The sequence below is a fragment of the Hyperolius riggenbachi genome, chromosome 2, assembly GCF_040937935.1.
Source record: "Hyperolius riggenbachi isolate aHypRig1 chromosome 2, aHypRig1.pri, whole genome shotgun sequence".
Lineage (NCBI taxonomy): Eukaryota > Metazoa > Chordata > Amphibia > Anura > Hyperoliidae > Hyperolius > Hyperolius riggenbachi.
The window spans coordinates 480,414,096-480,433,365 of NC_090647.1; the positions used below are offsets into that span (position 1 = coordinate 480,414,096).

The 19,270-nt window shown below is 42.2% G+C and overlaps 1 protein-coding gene across 1 annotated transcript in view; it reads right to left on the reverse strand.

Annotated features, from left to right (window-relative positions):
• Positions 1-6,665: 6,665 nt before the first annotated feature.
• Positions 6,666-19,270, reverse strand: part of PRPF8 (pre-mRNA processing factor 8) — a 63,185-nt gene continuing 50,580 nt past the window's right edge. Inside the window, exons 38-43 of the mRNA XM_068270296.1 lie at positions 18,854-19,093; positions 18,394-18,535; positions 11,186-11,326; positions 10,418-10,557; positions 8,713-8,915; positions 6,666-7,094 (exon numbers count right to left, since the gene is read on the reverse strand). Coding sequence (XP_068126397.1) covers positions 6,940-7,094; positions 8,713-8,915; positions 10,418-10,557; positions 11,186-11,326; positions 18,394-18,535; positions 18,854-19,093 — 1,021 coding nt within the window. The 3' untranslated portion in view covers positions 6,666-6,939. The remainder of the gene's footprint in view (positions 7,095-8,712; positions 8,916-10,417; positions 10,558-11,185; positions 11,327-18,393; positions 18,536-18,853; positions 19,094-19,270) is intronic.

The window sequence follows — 19,270 nt, forward strand, 5'->3', positions numbered from 1 at the left end:
GCGAGGGCAGAGCCGAGATGGGACTTAACCGCGGCTCCGATGTGGATTTCCAGCGGGTCCCAACAGTCCCCCTCGCCCAGAGATCCCCAGCATGTATAGAGGAAGGGGAGAAAGGGGGGAGAGAGCAGTCAGCGTGATCCTTTTGTTTTTTTTCACCCATTGGGTTATAAAGGGTTTGTATACACAGTATATATAGCATTATAATGGTTTTCAATATGAAAAAGGAAGGAGGCAGCAGGGATGTGCCAAAAAACAGCAGCGGGGAAACTCTATACCTTGTATACTATTTGTCTATTAAATTTGGTGTCATTCTCCAGGTTTAATATTTAGCAATAAAAATAAGGTAGATTTAAGCATAATTGCAACATCAGTAGAGAGGGAGATGTTAATTTCCCCATCAGCGCCTCAGGGCGCCCCTCGCCATCTTAGGATATAATCATTATATGTTATGGGTCAGTTTAGTAAGCAACAATTCCCTTTTATTATAGTATTAAATATATAACCACCTTCCGTGAGGCTGTCCTCAGGAGTAGTAGCTCTATGGGATTTCACGCACATCCGCATCCCGGGCAAGAAATATTGTCTAAGCCAGAGTTGCTTTTTCTGTCGCTAGAAGCAACAAGGAAGAGTGCTGAATTTGTTTTACGTGGAGCTTTGGTGCCCTCCAGCGGCAGATGTGCGCTACAACCCCTGTAACCATATGCATTTAGTTATTGGGTCGCCTCTGCCTCCTTCGCAAAATCATCACTGCTTTTAGGAGTATATTTATATATAAAATGTCAATAGAATTAGGTTAGAGTAAAAGTAAGAAAGATAGAAAGGATAAAGGAAAGAAGGTTTTGAAACATATAATATTTTAGAATATGCAATATATATCGGTCTCTCCTTCAGCATTAGATCATCTGGGTCAATGCGAAAGTGGGGAAAAACATAGGTGCCAATTACCAATCCAGTGTGTATCCCTACGGCTCAATCCGTTACTATTATCAGTAACAGCATAGTGTATAAAGAACATATTAACCTATAACCGCCAAGGTTAGTTTGCAAAACACACATAGTAACCATGGGTATATTAGTATTATAAACTCATAGGAAGGAAAAAGAGGGAGGAGAGAAAAAAAACAATAGTATTAGCCTTCCCTCCTAGCTGCCTTTAGTAGTATGATCTGCCTGTTCCTCCGGAGCATTCTGCCTGTTAAATTTATACTGGATTACTGTTCGAGGTTTAGTGGTAGGAAGGGGAGAGAGCAAGGCCCAAGGAGGTTTCCATGTTTATAGCGTGTCTCAACCAGCGTAAACGGGTACATGTTAGGAGATATTGCGATATATGACAGCTAGGCAGTCTGGTGATTGGCAGGAGAGGCTGGGATATTCAGTGATACTGCAGCTATGTCTACAGTTCCTGTAATGGCCGCGTCCTCTCAAGGAGAGGCGGGGTTTCTTCTCCCGGGCAAAGTGTGTTGAGAGCGGGAAAAGCAGCCGAACAAGAAGAAGACTGACGTCACCAACCAAAATGGCCGAGTGAAATAAAGTTATTCCTTTCCCCGGTAGTAGCAGTATCGTGTAATAAGTCCCATAGGGCAATAAAAACTCGTATGCCTTACTTGCCGTACAGTGCAATTTCTCCCCCCTTCCCTTCTGTACTCACAGTAACAGGAGATCATAGTTCAGCAGTCTTTTCGAGCTTCCTTTTATGCTGTGTTTAGCTCGCTGGGAGTGATTCCAGCCACGTAATCACCCCTTCTGGTTTATCAAAGAACAGTGCTTCTTCATTATATTGAACCCGGAGTCGTGCAGGGAACATCATAGCATAAGTTATTTCTTTTTCCCGGAGTTTAGCTTTTGCTTGCTGGAAGGAGCGCCTCTGCTTCTGGGTTTCATTAGTGAAATCTGGGAAGATCATGAGGCGCGTTTTGGTAATAGATATCTTCCACGATTCTGGATTCAGTAAGGATAGCATCACGATCTTTGTAATTTAGCAACTTGAATATCATCGGACGCGGTGGAGCTCCAGGTGGGTTCTTTTTCCGGGTAGCCAAACGATGGGCTCTTTCTATTTCGAAGAACTTGGAAAACTTGGCGTTTGGTAGTAGCTGTTGGAGAAGTCCCTCCAGGAAGGAGACTGCATCTGATCCCTCTGCCCCCTCCGGCATGCCCACGATCCTCAAGTTGTTTCGGCGGTTTCTGTTCTCTGCGTCCTCCGCTCTACCTTCTAGCTGTGTCAGCCGTTGCAGAGCTCCAGGAATGACAATCCTATGGTGCTGCAGCGTGTCTTCAGCGGCGGATGTGCGCGCTTCCAGCTCTTTAGTGCGGTCTCTGAGTTTGGACATATCGTGTCGCAGGAGACTAAAACCGGCCTCAATGGTGTCTATTTTAGATGTGAGGGCCGCTTGGCAGTTGCGGATAGCCTCCATGAGTTCTGCGGTGTTGGGCATAGAGGTAGGTTCCTCCATTTATTCTTCCATTGCGTCCCCCTCTTTATTTTTGCTGCGTTTTTGTGGCGCTGGGGTTTGAGGGTTGTCAGTCGTTTTATCTTTGTCTTTTTCCCCCTTTTCGCCTCTCTCTTTAGCAGTTTTGGACCCTCGCTGCGACATTGCAGGGTAAGGCAAGTAGCGGCGAGGTGAGCGTTGGGGGCGGGAAGGCCCTTCGTATGTATCCCAGCTCAGAGGGGAAGTGGCTCGGTCCTCGAGGTCTATCCTCTCAGTCTCCTCTGGCGGGTCGCACCACGATGCTGAGCTGCTCATGCGGTTCAGGATGCAGAGTATCGCAGTTTGGTCAATAAAGGGCAGTTAAAGTAATGGGCTAAACTGCTTCTTCTTATGCTGGGCAGCGGAGCCTCTGAAAAACCTGACTGCTCAGTACGCCATCTTGGCCACGCCCCCTGACAACCATATTTAAAGAAAACCAGAGCTGTTAGGAAAAAAAAAAAAAGAATCAATACTTACCCGGGGCAAAAGATCCTGACTGAACCAGTTACCGGTGCTTATTGAGGCTGAACGGCAGACCGCGGAAAGGACGGTGAGGGACTCAGACGTGCTTATGGAGCTGGAGGATGCCCCGGGTAGGTATGTATTCTTTGTATTTTAACAGCTCTGGTACACTTTACATTTCTTAGTACCAATTTGGAGAGAAGAGGTTCTGGCTATAGGGGTGGTGGAGGCCACAATTAAAGCTCAGAGGTGTATTTAAATAATTTTAAATATGCCCCCGATTTTTACTCTGCAGGTTGCAACCGTTTGTGAGTAACTTTTTTTTGTAAATACAGATATTGGCAGATATTGGAAGCATTCTACACTAATGTTTACATGTTTAGAATTCTATGTTACTATACTACTGTCATATCTTGCCAGTAAATTAAAATATTTCATTGTTGGTGTGTCTGGAAGTACTTATATATTGTCAATGCATTTATGTAACGGACATATTGCTAGTAAAAGGGTTTCTCCTGAACGGTTGACAACCATAGTTATAGAAAACCAGAGCTGTTAGAAAAAAAAAAAAAGAATTGTTACTTACCCGGGGCAAAAGATCCCGACTGAACCAGTTACCGGTGCTTATTGAGGCTGAACGGCAGACCGCGGAAAGGACGGCGAGGGACTCAGACGTGCTTATGGAGCTGGAGGAAGCCCCGGGTAGGTATCTATTCTTTGTATTTTAACCGCTCTGGTACACTTTACATTTCTTAGTACCAATTTGGAGAGAAGAGGTTCTGGCCATAGGGGTGGTGGAGGCCACAATTAAAGCTCAGAGGTGTATTTAAATAATTTTAAATATGCCCCTGATTTTTACTCTGCAGGTTGCAACCGTTTGTGAGTAACCTTTTTTTGTAAATACAGATATTGGCATATATTGGAAGCATTCTACACTAATGTTTACATGTTTAAAATGCTATGTTACTATACTACTGTCATATCTTGCCAGTAAGTTAAAATATTTCATTGTTGGTTTGTCTGGAAGTACTTATATATTGTCAATGCATTTATGTAACAGACTTATTGCTAGTAAAAGGGTTTCTCCTGAACGGTTGACAACCATAGTTAAAGAAAACCAGAGCTGTTAGAAAAAAAAAAGAATCGATACTCACCCGGGGCAAAAGATCCCGACTGAACCAGTTACCGGTGCTTATTGAGGCTGGACGGCAGACCGCGGAAAGGACGGAGAGGGACTCAGACGTGCTTATGGAGCTGGAGGAAGCCCCGGGTAGGTACCTATTCTTTGTATTTTAACAGCTCTGGTACACTTTACATTTCTTAGTACCAATTTGGAGAGAAAAGGTTCTGGCTATAGGGGTGGTGGAGGCAACAATTAAAGCTCAGAGGTGTATTTAAATAATTTTAAATATGCCCCTGATTTTTACTCTGTAGGTTGCAACCGTTTGTGAGTAACTTTTTTTGTAAATACAGATATTGGCATATATTGGAAGCATTCTACACTGTTTACATGTTTAACATGCTATGTTACTACTGTCATATCTTGCCAGTAAGGTAAAATATTTCATTGTTGGTGTGTCTGGAAGTACTTATATATTGTCAATGCATTTATGTAACAGACTTATTGCTAGTAAAAGGGTTTCTCCTGAACGGTTGACAACCATAGTTAAAGAAAACCAGAGCGGTTAGAAAAAAAAAATCGATACTTACCCGGGGCAAAAGATCCCGACTGAAGCAGTTACCGATGCTTATTGAGGCTAAACGGCAGACCGCGGAAAGGACGGCGAGGGACTCAGACGTGCTTATGGAGCTGGAGGATGCCCCGGGTAGGTATCTATTCTTTGTATTTTAACAGCTCTGGTGCGCTTTACATTTCTTAGTACCAATTTGGAGAGAAGAGGTTTTGGCTATAGGGGAGGTGGAGGCCACAATTAAAGCTCAGAGGTGTATTTAAATAATTTTAAATATGCCTCTGATTTTTACTCTGCAGGTTGCAACCGTTTGTAACCTTTTTTTGTAAATGCAGATATTGGAAGCATTCTACACTAATGTTTAAAATGTTATGTTACTATACTACTGTCATATCTTGCCAGTAAGTTAAAATATTTCATTGTTGGTGTGTCTGGAATTACTTATATATTGTCAATGCATTTATGTAACAGACTTATTGCTAGTAAAAGGGTTTCTCCTGAACGGTTGACAATCATAGTTAAAGCGGAATATGACCCTGCATTTCAACTTTGCTCTAAAACATTATTTACAGCATATTATATGCAAAAAGCATTTTTTTTTTACTACACCAGCATTGGAAGGGTTAAACACAGAGGTTTAAAGTTCCGTGGAGAGATATGCAGAAGTTCAGATTGTTACATTCTATTTAGTTAAATGTATCGATTGAGAAATGTTACACACTCTTTGGCTGTCCTCCAGCTCCTTCTCAGTTAGAGAGAGTGAGTCACATTCAACACTTAGATACAAAAATGTATCTAAGTGTTGAATGTGACTCACTTTCTCTGACTGAGAAGGAGCTGGAGGACAGCCAAAGAGTGTGCAACATTTCTCAATAGATACATTTAACTAAATAGAATGTAACAATCTGAACTTCTGCATACCTCTCCACGGAACTTTAAACCTCTGTGTTTAACCCTTCCAATGCTGGTGTAGTAAAAAAAAAAAAATGCTTTTTGCATATAATATGCTGTAAATAATGTTTTAGAGCAAAGTTGAAATGCAGGGTTATATTCCGCTTTAAAGAAAACCGAAGCTGTTAGAAAAAAAAAAAGAATCGATACTTACCCGGGGCAAAAGATCCCGACTGAACCAGTTACCGGTGCTTATTGAGGCTGAACGGCAGACCGCGGAAAGGACGGCGAGGGACTCAGACGTGCTTATGGAGCTGGAGGAAGCCCCGGGTAGGTATCTATTCTTTGTATTTTAACAGCTCTGGTACACTTTACATTTCTTAGTATCAGTTTGGAGAGAAGAGGTTTGGCTGTAGGGGAGATGGAAGACGCTGTAAACTACTCATCACAATCTGCAGGACGCCACAATGTACCCATCGCTACCTGCCGAACTCTACAATCTAGCAATCACTACCTGCAGAACGCAACAATCTACTCATCACTTCCTGCAGGATGCTACAATCTACCCATCACTACTGCAGGACACTTTAATCTAAAAACAGTTTGCTGTCTGCCCTGAACCCTTGCCTGGATATTGCACACGACTGTTAGCTGCCTGCTTTGAATGTTTGGCTGTATACTGGATATGACCTAAATGCCGCCTTCTCTGTACCTTTGTCTGGATACCGGATATGCCTGTTAGCAGATCTGTGGAGTCAGAGTAGGTGTTGGAGTCGAGGAGTTGGAGTCAAAGCAATTTTGGGTACCTGGAGTCGGAGTCTGTAATTTCATAAACTGAGGAGTCAAATGATTTTTCTACCAAATTCACAACCTTGGTAGAAATCAGACTAAGGAGTTGGAGTCGAAGAGTCGGAGCCATTTGGGGTACCTGGTGTCGGAGGTTTCATTAATTGAGGAGTCGGAGTTGGATGATTTTTGTACAGACTCCACAGCCCTGCAGGCTAGAGGCCTGCATCAGGTTGGCTACCCACAGGTTTTCCAAAATGTGGGTCGGGTTGGGGTACCCATTTTGATTCAAATCGAGTTGCGGGTCAGGTCTGTAAAATTAGACCCGCACAGGCCTTTACTTTAATCAAAGCAACAGAAGTCGACATTAATAAAAAAAAAATTTATTAAATCAAATTTTATTCAATTCCACAATACCTTCCAAAGATACTGAAAATACAGGTGTTCCATACAATTTCTGCACAGTTGCAAGCAGCAACAAAATTGGGTAAAAGTGGGAGGGGGGCTTAATTATTAAAGCAGACAAACCACAGCCACGAAAGTAACTACTGTGGAAATGTAAAATTCGGATGCGTGCTTAAAAGTCTTATGTTGAATATCAACAGTGACCAAGTACTCCAGTTTTGTTGTCGGCGCACACATTATTGATACAAGTCTTCACGGTCAGCTGAGTACACCTCACCCTCCTGCAACAAAGCGAAGTTCAAGAAGTGGGATGGGCGATGCACTTCATGGTAAAACTCCTTGGGGTTAGCCAGCTGTAACTCGTACTTCATATTAGGATCATGTCTGACACCTAGAAAGTCAAAGAATACAACATAAGGAGTAAGAAAAGCAGCCAGAGGCTCCACCAACACAGTCTGCACTTGAAGAATGATCACTGGTTATATATGCAGTCCTAGTTATACCACAGAAAATATTGGAAAGGGCATACTTCTAGTTCTCATAGGGAATAGCATCTGCTAGGAGTTCATATGTTAGATACACACTACAATGACAGCCCATGAAAATACCCACCCCAGCAGTACAGAGCAAAAGAGAGTCAGATGACATAAATGTAACACACTATGAAATATTCCACTCCCTTACAGATCTTGTAGTCCAAGGTCACTGTACATGAACTATTCTCTCAGCTGTCCTTTGTCCTCATGCATATAGACTCTCTGGAGCGAACACGGTAAATCCAGCGCTGGACACTTGGGCGCAGCAGCGCAGGAGACTTGGGCGCAGCCGGCGCCACCATAGGCCGTAATAGGAACTACGGCTATCACAGGCACAGGGAGTAACTTCAGCGCCGTCAGAAGACGGATCTGAAGTTGCTTTTAAAACAATAATTTATTCGGCTTCCAGCAATTGCTGGAAGCCGAATTATTTCATTCCCCCACTATCCATGTCGGCCTGGAGGGGGAATAGTAATTAACACGGCCCGGACTTGTGCGGCAGCAGGATCAGCCAAATACTGGCTGTGTCCTGCGCCCAAGTCTCCGGCGCCGTTCTCTCTCGTACGCCTCTGGAGAACATTTGTTCACTATATACAGCCTTAGGGTTGGGACCCAATAGGCGTGCTTTGGCAAAGCGCTTTGCCAGTTAATCTCAATGGGGCTGGTCCCACTAGGATCCCAAAACACTGCTTTCAGCAGTTTGGCAGCGATCCTGGGAACGATCATATTAGTGGCTACCCTAGCTAAATTGCGATCCCTCTTAGAAATTGCGGCGCTTCCACAACTTTGCAAATCGCAGGTACTTAGTACATCCACAAAGCGCCCGTAGTAGGTGCCAGCCCATACTAGATATGGCACTAATTGTGCTGTAGCCTCCTTACACATTTATTTGCTATACTTATTTCAAGGTCAACCTGTGATAAACTTGATACTGTCCACTGAGACTAAAGCAGCCATGTGGGCAGCCTTTACCATCCTTCCTGATGCTTTTAAAAAAAGAAGCCTGCGGGGGTCTGGCTGTCGCTCTACTGTCATTACTTCCCATAGGAGAAATACAGCAGAATTGACACCCCACATCTGCCTACCTAACCTTTGCACTGGAGCAGAACCTGGCTTATAATTCATGTGTAGAAAGGGGACATGGCTAAACATTGCCCATCTTTCGATGTCAGATGGAAGGGACTTCATGGAGCATGGTAATGGTTGATCCTTCTCCATACACATGAATACAGGCCAAACTGTGCCCCAAAGCAGAGGCTGGTATATGGTCAAGTAGGTGGGTGGCATAGCTACTCCAGCCTTTACCAGGCTGCACTAAAAATACAAGAGAAAAAGACAATGCCATCACAAGCAATGTAGGGAGACTGGATGCTCTGTGGTCAAGCTAGAGACAGAGTTTCTGTAAAAATGAACAGTAATGGCAGAAAGTAAACATTTTAGCACTTCTCCGATGAGTCAGAAGACAGTACATACCCATGAAGTTGTAATTCCAAGATGCTTGTGCTGGCACCATGAAGAACCCAAGGAAACGATCAGACAACAGCATCTGGACTCTCTCGTAATGAGATGGCAGGTAGCCTTTAGGGTTGTTCCCTTTATCTGTGTTCTGTCTTCCCCATTCATAACCACTAGGGGTCAGTTTATAAGCAGTCAGGGTACATGAACCAGGGGTGAAACTGTGGACAGAAGAAGATCCAACGTGAGCAGTTACATGGAACATGCATTCCATACTATACACACACCCCTGTCGAAATATTGCATTATTATTCATTATTTGATATGATTTTTTTTATGATTTGTCTTTTTTTCAAGATGTCAAACATTGTTGAAATACAGTATAACTGATTTATAGAACAGTGTGAAAATAGCGTGTGAAAAAAACCATTCTGCTTTTCCCAGACAGTGTGGGAATCACAGCTTTATCGGGCAAATTCCTGTATGACTCATAATTAAGATATAAGTGTGTGAAAATAGTAAAATGACAGTTAATCAGTTACTAGAAACAAAGTATTCTGGTGATGGACAGGGCTAAATGCATACGTGTGCAATTACCCCTTTGCAGCCAATTTATCTAGAGGCTTGCAAGTGCTCCACGCCAATTTATTTTAGCACATTTCTTCTTCTTTGTTACATTCCTTGCTACTAATTAGTATTACTGTAATTAGTATCTATGGTAACTTGTCACTAAGGGGCAGTGTGAGACAACAGAGGACTTCTGCTGTCAGCTTCTATATCCTCTGCTAGCAGAGAGGCAGCAAAGCATTCCAATAATTTGCAGCATAAGGAGTTCTGCCGGCTGAAGCAGTGCACTTATCTCAAACAAGATAATTCCTCTGAAACTGCTAATGGGTTAAGGGAGGCGCACAAGTCCTTTGTACCGTATAAACCTGGAAACAGTTTCAGTGGGGACTGCAGAATCCAGAAAGAGAAAGGATCAGGACTGGTAATGTACTTATATACATTTGCTAATATTTTGACAACCAATCCTTTTCTAATGTATTTCAATATTATCTATTTGAATGCAGACTATAACCCTGTTCTATGTAATTTAAGAATATTCTATGTATGCAACTACAGGAATATATGTTTAGAAAGATTCTGGTCTGTGTTCTAATTATTTAAATGAGAGGCGATTTGCAAACCTATATTGTGGCTAACAGAGATCTTGTATCCCATATAACCGACTCTGGGAGAAGTAAAGCTTTAGAAGGTTCTTTTAAGGGGTTGATGGCTCCCATTCAATAAAGGATAACCAACTTATTTAGTGAGATTAACTTAAATCTCCCTAAATTAGTTATCCTATATTGAATAGGAGCCATCAACCCCTTATAAGAACCTGTAGACTGTAAGCTTGCAAGGGCAGGGCTCTCTCACCCTTTTGTGCATTGGAATTTGTTATACATTTTATTCATCGTGTTACTTGTTTTACTGTAATTACCAATTCTGCATTTTGTACCAATTCTGTAATTTGTATATTGGTGTATACCATTGTCTGTATTATTATGCACCCAGTGTTTGTTTCTTACTTTGTACAGCACCACAGAATATGTTGGCGCTTTATAGATCAATAATAATAAGGTGACATATCAAGGTAGCTATGTAATGGTACTAATAGGTGCAGTAACTGAACACAACATTGTTTACACCTGTTATGTTGTGCAACCAAACTACTACTCACCTGCAAGTTATAATTATTGTTTTCTCTCCGTCCCAGGCAGGGTTTTCTGCCATGACTTTGGCGTGAGTGGTGACATCTTGTGGAGACAGTTGGGGTGACTCATTGGGCTGTGTATGAACCCATCCCAGAGGCTCCATTTCCTAAATAGTGAGAGCAAAATCACAAAGTCACATCAGCTGCAAAGACAACTGTGCTAACATTAGAAAGACTGATGTCACATTTACTCCTGCATGACTTATAGGAAGTCTTGCTTTCAGTGCTGCGTCAGTTTAAAGTGAACCAGAGACGAAGCACCCTCATGTATTTTACCATAGAAATCAGTGGGAACATTAGAGAAAACACCTACCCTGCTCTCTGTTCCATCCTCACTGCTAAAAGTGTCTGTTATCTAGCTGAGATAAGAATCCCGGACTGAGCATTGAGTTTGGCTTTGCTATAATGACTCAGCTATAATGATTTCTGAGCAAAGCCAGCAGGGGGCAGGCTTGGACTTGAAAAGACACAAAAGAACACAGTCTCAGCTATAATCTTTCTGTAGCAAAGCCAGCCGACTGCTTAGTCGGGATTCTTATCTTAGAGGTGATAACAGGCAAATTAAACAGAGAACAATGTAACAAAGAGCAGATTAGGTGTTTACTGTCATGTTCCCACTGATTTATAAGGTAAAATACATGAGGGTGCTTCATCTCTGGTTCTCTTTAAGTAGTAACATAATAAATGGGTCCTGCTAAGCACAACAGTAAATAGACTACACAACAAGAATTGTACCTTCAGATACTCGTGTTGCGGCAGCTGATGAGGCAAGTGGACCGTCTGGTGAGTTCCCCACTGTGGAACCATCACAATACAGCGGATTTCCTTCACTTGTGGGTTATCTGGTGGACTCACGCCATACAGATAGCCAGCAATCTGAAAATATTAAAATTCATTAACTTACAGCTTAACTGAATCTATGCATCCAGAATAACTGACTTTAAATATAACAAATGAAAGACAAAAATCTACCAATCCTCTGTATAAGAAAAAAAACACCAAAAAACACATCTATAAAAAAAAAAAAGAGGTTGTACTGCCAGTTGCCACTGATCTAATACAATGTTCCCAGCTGCTGTCAGAAAGGCCCAGACCTTGAGTGGTGGACATGAAAAAGGGGTTGCTGAATATAGAACAAAAGCCTGCAAATGGAAAAGTGAGCCTGCAAATGGTAAGCAACCTATGGAAAAGTAGAGATGGCTTTCAAGGTAGCTGTATATGCTGTACATGGATGTTACACAGAGAAGAGGGGTGCACATAGCATGGGAGGGGGGCTGCTACACATGAACAAAAAAAAAAAAAAAAAAAGACGGGGGGTTGGGGGGGGTGAAGTTTTATACAATACCTGGGGCATCCTCCAGCCCCATGCACACGGAATTGCTCCCACGCCGCCCTCCTCCGTTGCATGCAGCTCCGGTACCGGATCCCATAACTTCCTCCAGTCGCAGCCAGTCTGCTCAAGAAAAAGTGCGCTCTCTACGTATCTCTCCGGCGCCCACCGAGGAGATACGTAGAGGGCGCACTTCTCTTGCGCAGACTGACCGTGACTGGAAGGAATTATGGGACCTGGTACCAGAGCTACAGGCACCAGAGGAGGGCGGTGTGAGAGTGATCCGTGCGTATGGGGCTGGAGGAAGCCCCAGGTATGTATAAAACTTTTTTTCCTGTCTCTGGTACACTTTAACCACTCTGGCATGCCACAAGGCTTCCTGGCTGCAAGCCTCACTCCTCCACACGACAACTGGCCACTCTCTAAGCCTTTGCATAGTTACACAGGAGAAGGGGGGGACAGTAGTACATAGGTCAACCTAAGTTTTTGGAGTCCTCATATAAAGAATTGAGGACTGTACTGACAGCTGAGCACATCATTGTTTGAAGGTCACAGCAACAGCCAAGTAAGCAAAGTCAAAAATAATTTTTCTTAATTCGGGCTTGCTTTAACTACTTCCCGACACGCCGTCACATTAAAACGTCCTGTTGGAGCCTTCTAATGGCTCCAGGACAAACAGTCCCCTAACCAATCTTAATGCCTGAAATGAATGGAGATGACCAGATCAGGGGTCATGTCCATTAATAATGACAGGAAGTAGTAAAAGCATGAGTTTGTGTGTAAAAAAAAAAGTGAACACTTCCTGGAAATCAGGATAGTGGTTGTAGTGCTATCTAGTGGCGAAAAGTTAAATTACACACACAAATATATAATTAAAAATAAAATTAATTCCATCCAAAGGCCTCTCTCCCCCAAACCCTTGTAAAAACAAAACAGACAACAACAAAAGTAATATATATATATATACACACACACACACACACACACACACACACACACCTATATACCTTAGGGACTCAGCTTTTTTAATATGCATTTTATGAGGGTGTATTGCTGTTATTTCACTACATAAGGGCTTGTAATTATAGACTAGACAAAAAAAATGAATTACATTTAAATTATAAATAAACCAAAAGTTAAAAATCATTTTTAGTTTTCTTATTCATAAAACATGCCCCAGTTTCCCTTGCTCTTATTTGGTACATCTGCCGCACAAAGGAAGTTGCAGGGCATGCTGGGTTGTCTTTTTTTGCTTCTTTACTTTCCCCTCAGACTTAACTAATGCAGCCTAATTGGCTGAAGCCTCTTTCCCACCTGTTTTACCCTCCCACACCTCTGTTCCTCTGATTGGCCAATATTTCTCATGCTGAGACAATGCACTTTCTATTGCAGAGCTGGGTGGGAGTGCCTAAAGAGTGGGAGGCAGGCAGGCAATTCATACACAATCAGGCAGAGGACAGTAAGGGAGGAAATGACATCAGTATTGGCTTCAAGATAGACAGTTAAAATGGAGAATCCTAAGAAGGATTTTATCTTTTTTTCCCCCTTACTATAGAAAAATCACTAAATCAAAACGTGGACAGTGCAATACATATGTTATGTAAGTAGAGCAAGTATTTATCTACTTATATAGGTTTTTTTTTCCTGAGATAGTATGGCTGACAGCTCCTCTTGAATAACCGGGACAAATTAGCACATAAAATATGTGGGTTTTACCCACAGAAGAATGCTTTATTTATATCTATAATGGCCGAAAAATTAGAAATGAGTTTTTTTTTTCCATTTCTCCCCGTTGAAATGCAGTTAGAATAAAATAATTCTTAGTAAAATGTACTACCCACAGAAAGCCTAATTGGTGTAAAAAAAACAACAACAACAAGGTAGATTATTTTGTTGTGATAGGAAGTTAAAGTTATTGGCAAATAAAAGTGAGGAGTGCCGATAGGTGAAAATTGCTCTGGTCCATTTGGGTAAAATTGGGGGTGAAGGGGCTAAAAGAGGACCTCCAGGCTGCAGTAAATGGCCTGCGTTTATGCTCTGAGGAGAGGGGAGTTGGGACCAAGAGCTGCAGGTGGAGTGATGCCGGGTCTTTGGGACATCACACCACAGGTAAAATACAACTTTTTCTTACAGCAAGGCTGCAGGTTTTTCTATATCAGCCTGGAGGTCCTCTAAGGTTTTTATGTGCTGCTATCATCTGGCCAGTAACAATTTCCAATGTGCTGTAATTCAACATATATAAAGAGAACATAACATGCTTCAGTATCACATAAGTGAATGTTTCTCTAAAAAAAGCCAGCCTAAGGCCAGGAGCCCCCCCGTGAGCAGTTTTTGTGCTTGATAAAGCATAAACACTTTTTATAGTGTTTTTTTTAAAGTGGTATTGTCACCATAAAAATCAAATTTCAACAGCAACTGGTCTGAGTGTATTAAGTGATAAAGATGCTAATCCTGCATTCAAAACGTTTTCTGCTGTTATGGTTTGGAGTTATCACATACTTTAGGAGCACTGGCCCTAGTGCCAAACAGTGCCAAAAGTTGAATTCTGGGAGTTCTTTTTATCTATAATATATTCCTCCTCTTCCATTTATTTCCCCGCCTAGCTGCTCACTTGTGTTTACAAGCAAGGCTGAGGTGACTCAGTGATTGGATGTGTAAATAATAATAATAATAATAAAAAAAAAGACTATGGGAGGAGGGCAGCTAATAAATACACAATGAGCAAGAGAAAAAGGGGGGGGGGGGAGAACAAGAGTCAGGGAGGATATGATGTCAGCATTAAGCTTGGCAAGATGGCCACTGCCTAGAGTAGGATGCTCTGATTTTCCTTTGTAAAATTCACAGGAATCATTACGTGGATAGCACAATACATCTGTTATGTAAGTAGAAGTAATATTTATCTACTTATATATGTGTTTTTTTATTTCTAGGTTAGCATGGGTGTCGCTTGTTCTGGGAATCTGAAGTGAAAATAAACTTCTGATATAATGATTTGTATGTGTAGTACAGCTAAAAAATAAAACAGTAGCAGAGACATAAGTCTAATACTGTTTCCAGTACAAGAAGAGTTAAGAAACTCCATTTATCTATGCGAAAGAGCTTCATTGAGCTCCACGACTTATAGTGACATAGAGCTCTGTCTTCTGAAGCTTATCATCTCAACTGTCTGTCACTGTATTTTATATTTTCCTGCAGAGGAGAGTTCAAAAGTTCACTAGCCTGCTCTGTGAAATCATTTAGAATGCTGAGTAATGAGCATTTAGAATGCTGAGTTATCCAAACTACACAACCAATTCATCAACTGTTTTTTTGCTTCAGTGTGACTAAGTTTCCAGCTGTGATTACAAGTCCTCAACAATCTACTGGCTGCGATTGTACAGCGCTTGCCGTTTGCATTTCTGTCGGTTTTAAATCAAGTTTAAACTACCTGACAGGTCTTCTGAGGTCAAGTTCCACCACTATCTGGTGCGCAGCTCCACCTTGCACTTAAAGGGAAGGTTCACGGACATGTTTAAAGGGAACCTGAACTGTGAGGGATATGGATATTTCCTTTTAAACAATACCAGTTGCCTGGCAGTCCTGCTGATCTCTTTGCTGCAGTAGTGGCTGAATCACAGACCTGAAACAAGCATGCAGCTAATCCAGTCTGACTTCAGTCAGAGCACCTGATCTGCATGCTTGTTGAGGGGCTGTGGCTAAAAGTATTAGAGACTTGAAGTATATAGAAAGGATATTTGAGAAAAACTCGTACAAAATCTTCAAAGTACAAAAATATCAAAAAGTTTTATTGACACAAATTTCCAAGAAATTCCATTAAAATTCTCTATGAAAGATTCCTTGCAGGTGCTTCAAATACAGAACATGTAGCACAGACATGTACTTCATTCATACACTTAAAGGGGAACTGAAGAGAGAGGTATATGGAGGCTGTCATGTTTATTTCCTTTTAGACAATACCAGTTGCCTGGCAGCCCTGCTGATCCTCTGCCTCTAATACTATTAGCCATAGCCCCTGAACAAGCATTCAGCAGATCAGGTGTTTCAGTGGTTCAGACTTATAAGTCTGATCTGACAAGACTAGCTGCATGCTTGTTTCTGGTTTTAATCAATCAGATACTACTGCAGAGAAATAGACCAGCAGGGCTGCCAGGCAACTGGTATTGATTAAAAGGAAATAAACAGGACAGCCTCCATATACCTCTCTCTTCAGTTCCCCTTTAATGCAATCTGAAAGAAGGCAACAACACGCTCGTTTCGGGCCCAACAGGACCCTTCATCAGGCCGAGTTGCAAAAAGTATTATCTATAGAAAAAACACATGAATAGTTACATGTAAGTAATGCTACTGTACAAATCAATTTCCACCACCTCACAGAGAAAAAGAAATCAAAAAGTGAAGGAAAGACACAGTGTACATACTGAAAACCGTGTACACGGTTTTCGACACTTGTCTAGAAAAAATGTGTCAACAAAGGAAAAGAACACATAAAGACATAAAAAGAAAGCAGTGTACGGATCTGGCGTATCAAGAGCCATGCGGGCTAGTAAATATCAGTCCGCAAAAAACGCCTAGGATCCAAAGGCTATAGAGCACATAGTAAAGTATAGCATGGCAACGGGCCCCAAAGGTCTGTAAATATCGACCTCATTGTTGCCATGGAAACACAGTACATAAGATCTTCATTTGCCTTTGGATCCTAGGCGTTTTTTGCGGACTGATATTTACTAGCCCGCATGGCTCTTGATACGCCAGATCCGTACACTGCTTTCTTTTTATGTCTTTATGTGTTCTTTTCCTTTGTTGACATTTTTTTCTAGACAAGTGTCGAAAACCGTGTACACGGTTTTCAGTGTGTACACTGTGTCTTTCCTTCACTTTTTGATTTCTTTTTCTCTGTGAGGTGGTGGAAATTGATTTGTACAGTAGCATTACTTACATGTAACTATTCATGTGTTTTTTCTATAGATAATACTTTTTGCAACTCGGCCTGATGAAGGGTCCTGTTGGGCCCGAAACGAGCGTGTCGTTGCCTTCTTTCAGATTGCATTAAGTGTATGAATGAAGTACATGTCTATGCTACATGTTCTGTATTTGAAGCACCTGCAAGGAATCTTTCATAGAGAATTTTAATGGAATTTCTTGGAAATTTGTGTCAATAAAACTTTTTGATATTTTTGTACTTTGAAGATTTTGTACGAGTTTTTCTCAAAAATCCTTTCTATATACTTCAAGTTCGTGGAGGGGTGAAGTGGATGACCCCAAAAAAGACTATTGGTTTTTTTCTTTTTCCCTTTTGTAAAAAGTACAACACTCCCAATTATACTCAAAATAAAAGTATTAGAGACACAGGATCAGCAGGAGAGTCAGGCAACTGGTATTATTTCAAAAGGAAAAATCCATATGCTTCTCAGTTTAGGTCCCTTTAAAAAATAAAAATACTAATCCACTTACCTGGGGCTTCCTCCAGCCCGTGGCAGGCAGGACTTCTCTGGTGGCTCATCCGACCTGGCCAGGCCGGCTTCCAGGTCGGCCTCTTGTGCGCACCAACGTGTGTCTCACGCGGTCGCGCTGACGTCATCGGACGTCCTCCAGGCTGTACTGCGCAGACACAGTAGTTCTGCGCAGTACAGTCCGTAGGACATCCGATGACGTCAGCGCAACCGCGTGAGATGCACGTTGGAGCGCAAGGAGAAGCCTGACCAGAAAGCCGGCCTGGCCAGTTCGGGTGAGCCCCTGGAGAAGACTGGGAGCCTCTGGTGCGGCGTCGAGGGAACGTCCTGCCTGCCACAGGCTGGAGAAAGCCCCAGGTAAGTGGATTAGTATTTTTTTTTTTAAAGGGAAGGTTCAGGGCGGCTACATAAAAAAATAAAAATGCGAATCCACTTACCTGGGGCTTCCTCCAGCCCGTGGCAGGCAGGACGTGCCCTCGGCACCGCTCCGCAGGCTCCAGGTCTCCTCCGGTGGCCGACCCCACCTGGCCAGGCCGGCCGCGCATTTTTTTTTTTTTTTTTTTTTTGTAGCCACCCTGAACCTTCCCTTTAAACATGTCCGTGAGCCTTCCCTTTAAGGTCATCGGTCCCTTCTCTATCTCCAAAAAAGTGCCCATGACCTTTTGTGCTAGGGAGTCAGTGTTGTGTGCCAGAAGCTGACGGAAATGGACCTCGGGAGATTTGGCAGGTAGTTAAAAAACTAACATAGGCAAAACAGCAGTTTTGCAGTGTTGGGATACTTTATAATAGATTGAAATCGCTCCAAAAATGCTACAGGAGCCGCTATTGTGATTTGGCCAAATCGCTCCTGTGGGTTCACCTGAATGCACTTTCATCAGTATAGCACTTTTTGGGGTTGCCAGCAATCCCAAAGCAGAGATGAAATCCCTCTACTGGGCCCCAGGCCTAATATTCATTCGAAATCTATTTAGTATAAATGAATGCTACAAGAAGAGGACAGCCAATTAGGGCCTGGAAAAACTAACGTGGTTGTATCAGCTTTTCAGCATCTGTAACACTGATGTGTTACTGAAAAGCAGACAGAAGCATGCTAGTGTTTTCAGGCTCGAAGGATTAAACAGAACACAAATGTCTTTAGTTATCCATTATGGAGTGACATGTACCTGAGCTCGCAGATCAGAAATGCAGATGAATTTCTTCAGCACATTCTTCGGCAAGATGTAGGTGTAACCAGTCTCCTTGATATCATCAGAGGACACGTAGATGTGATTGGTTCGCAGATGAAGATTGGCAGCAGATATAGCTCTGCAAATTTAAGACAGAATCATAAAATAGCTGAAAGCCCTACACAGTTAGCTATAGCAAAAATTATAGAAAAGCCCCCCTGTACTAACATAAGATATTAAATCTTAACTGCATCATTGAACAGAACCATGGGCTGTAAAGCAAATAGCACCTGTAATCACTGGACAAATCATCAAAGCATGAATAGCACACGACGGAAAAGAGTCACAATTAATTTTAAGTGAGACAAACCAGTCAGATCACAAGAACACAAAGTAAAACAGAAGTTCTGTCATTTATGCAATTACTGTGACATTTCAGACTGTAATGTGGCTGTACCTGACACGCCATTCTGTCTTTGAAGAGAAGGTCTGCGTCTCGTAGTTACTGGTGGTGGAAGTGATAATCTCATCTCCATGCTTGTTGACCGTGCGAGTCTGAGTCGCTGTGAGCTGAGACTGTTCCTTGGTCTGCTTCTCAATCTCAGCGATCTGTTGTCTCTGCTGGGATGGGGCAGAGATTTCCATACCCAGAATGATATCCCTGATTTCAGACTGAGTTAGGGAGGCCACGTTAACACTGAAAACACAAAAGTCCACCAGTTAGGTTTTCCACAATCCATCCACAGCATGTCATTACTTAATGCAAGAATGAAGACATAAAGGTTGTGGGTTTCTAAATCTTAATGAAATTAGCTGTTCACCTTGAGAGTTAAAGAAGAACTGTTGTGAAACTAACATAATAAATATAATTGCT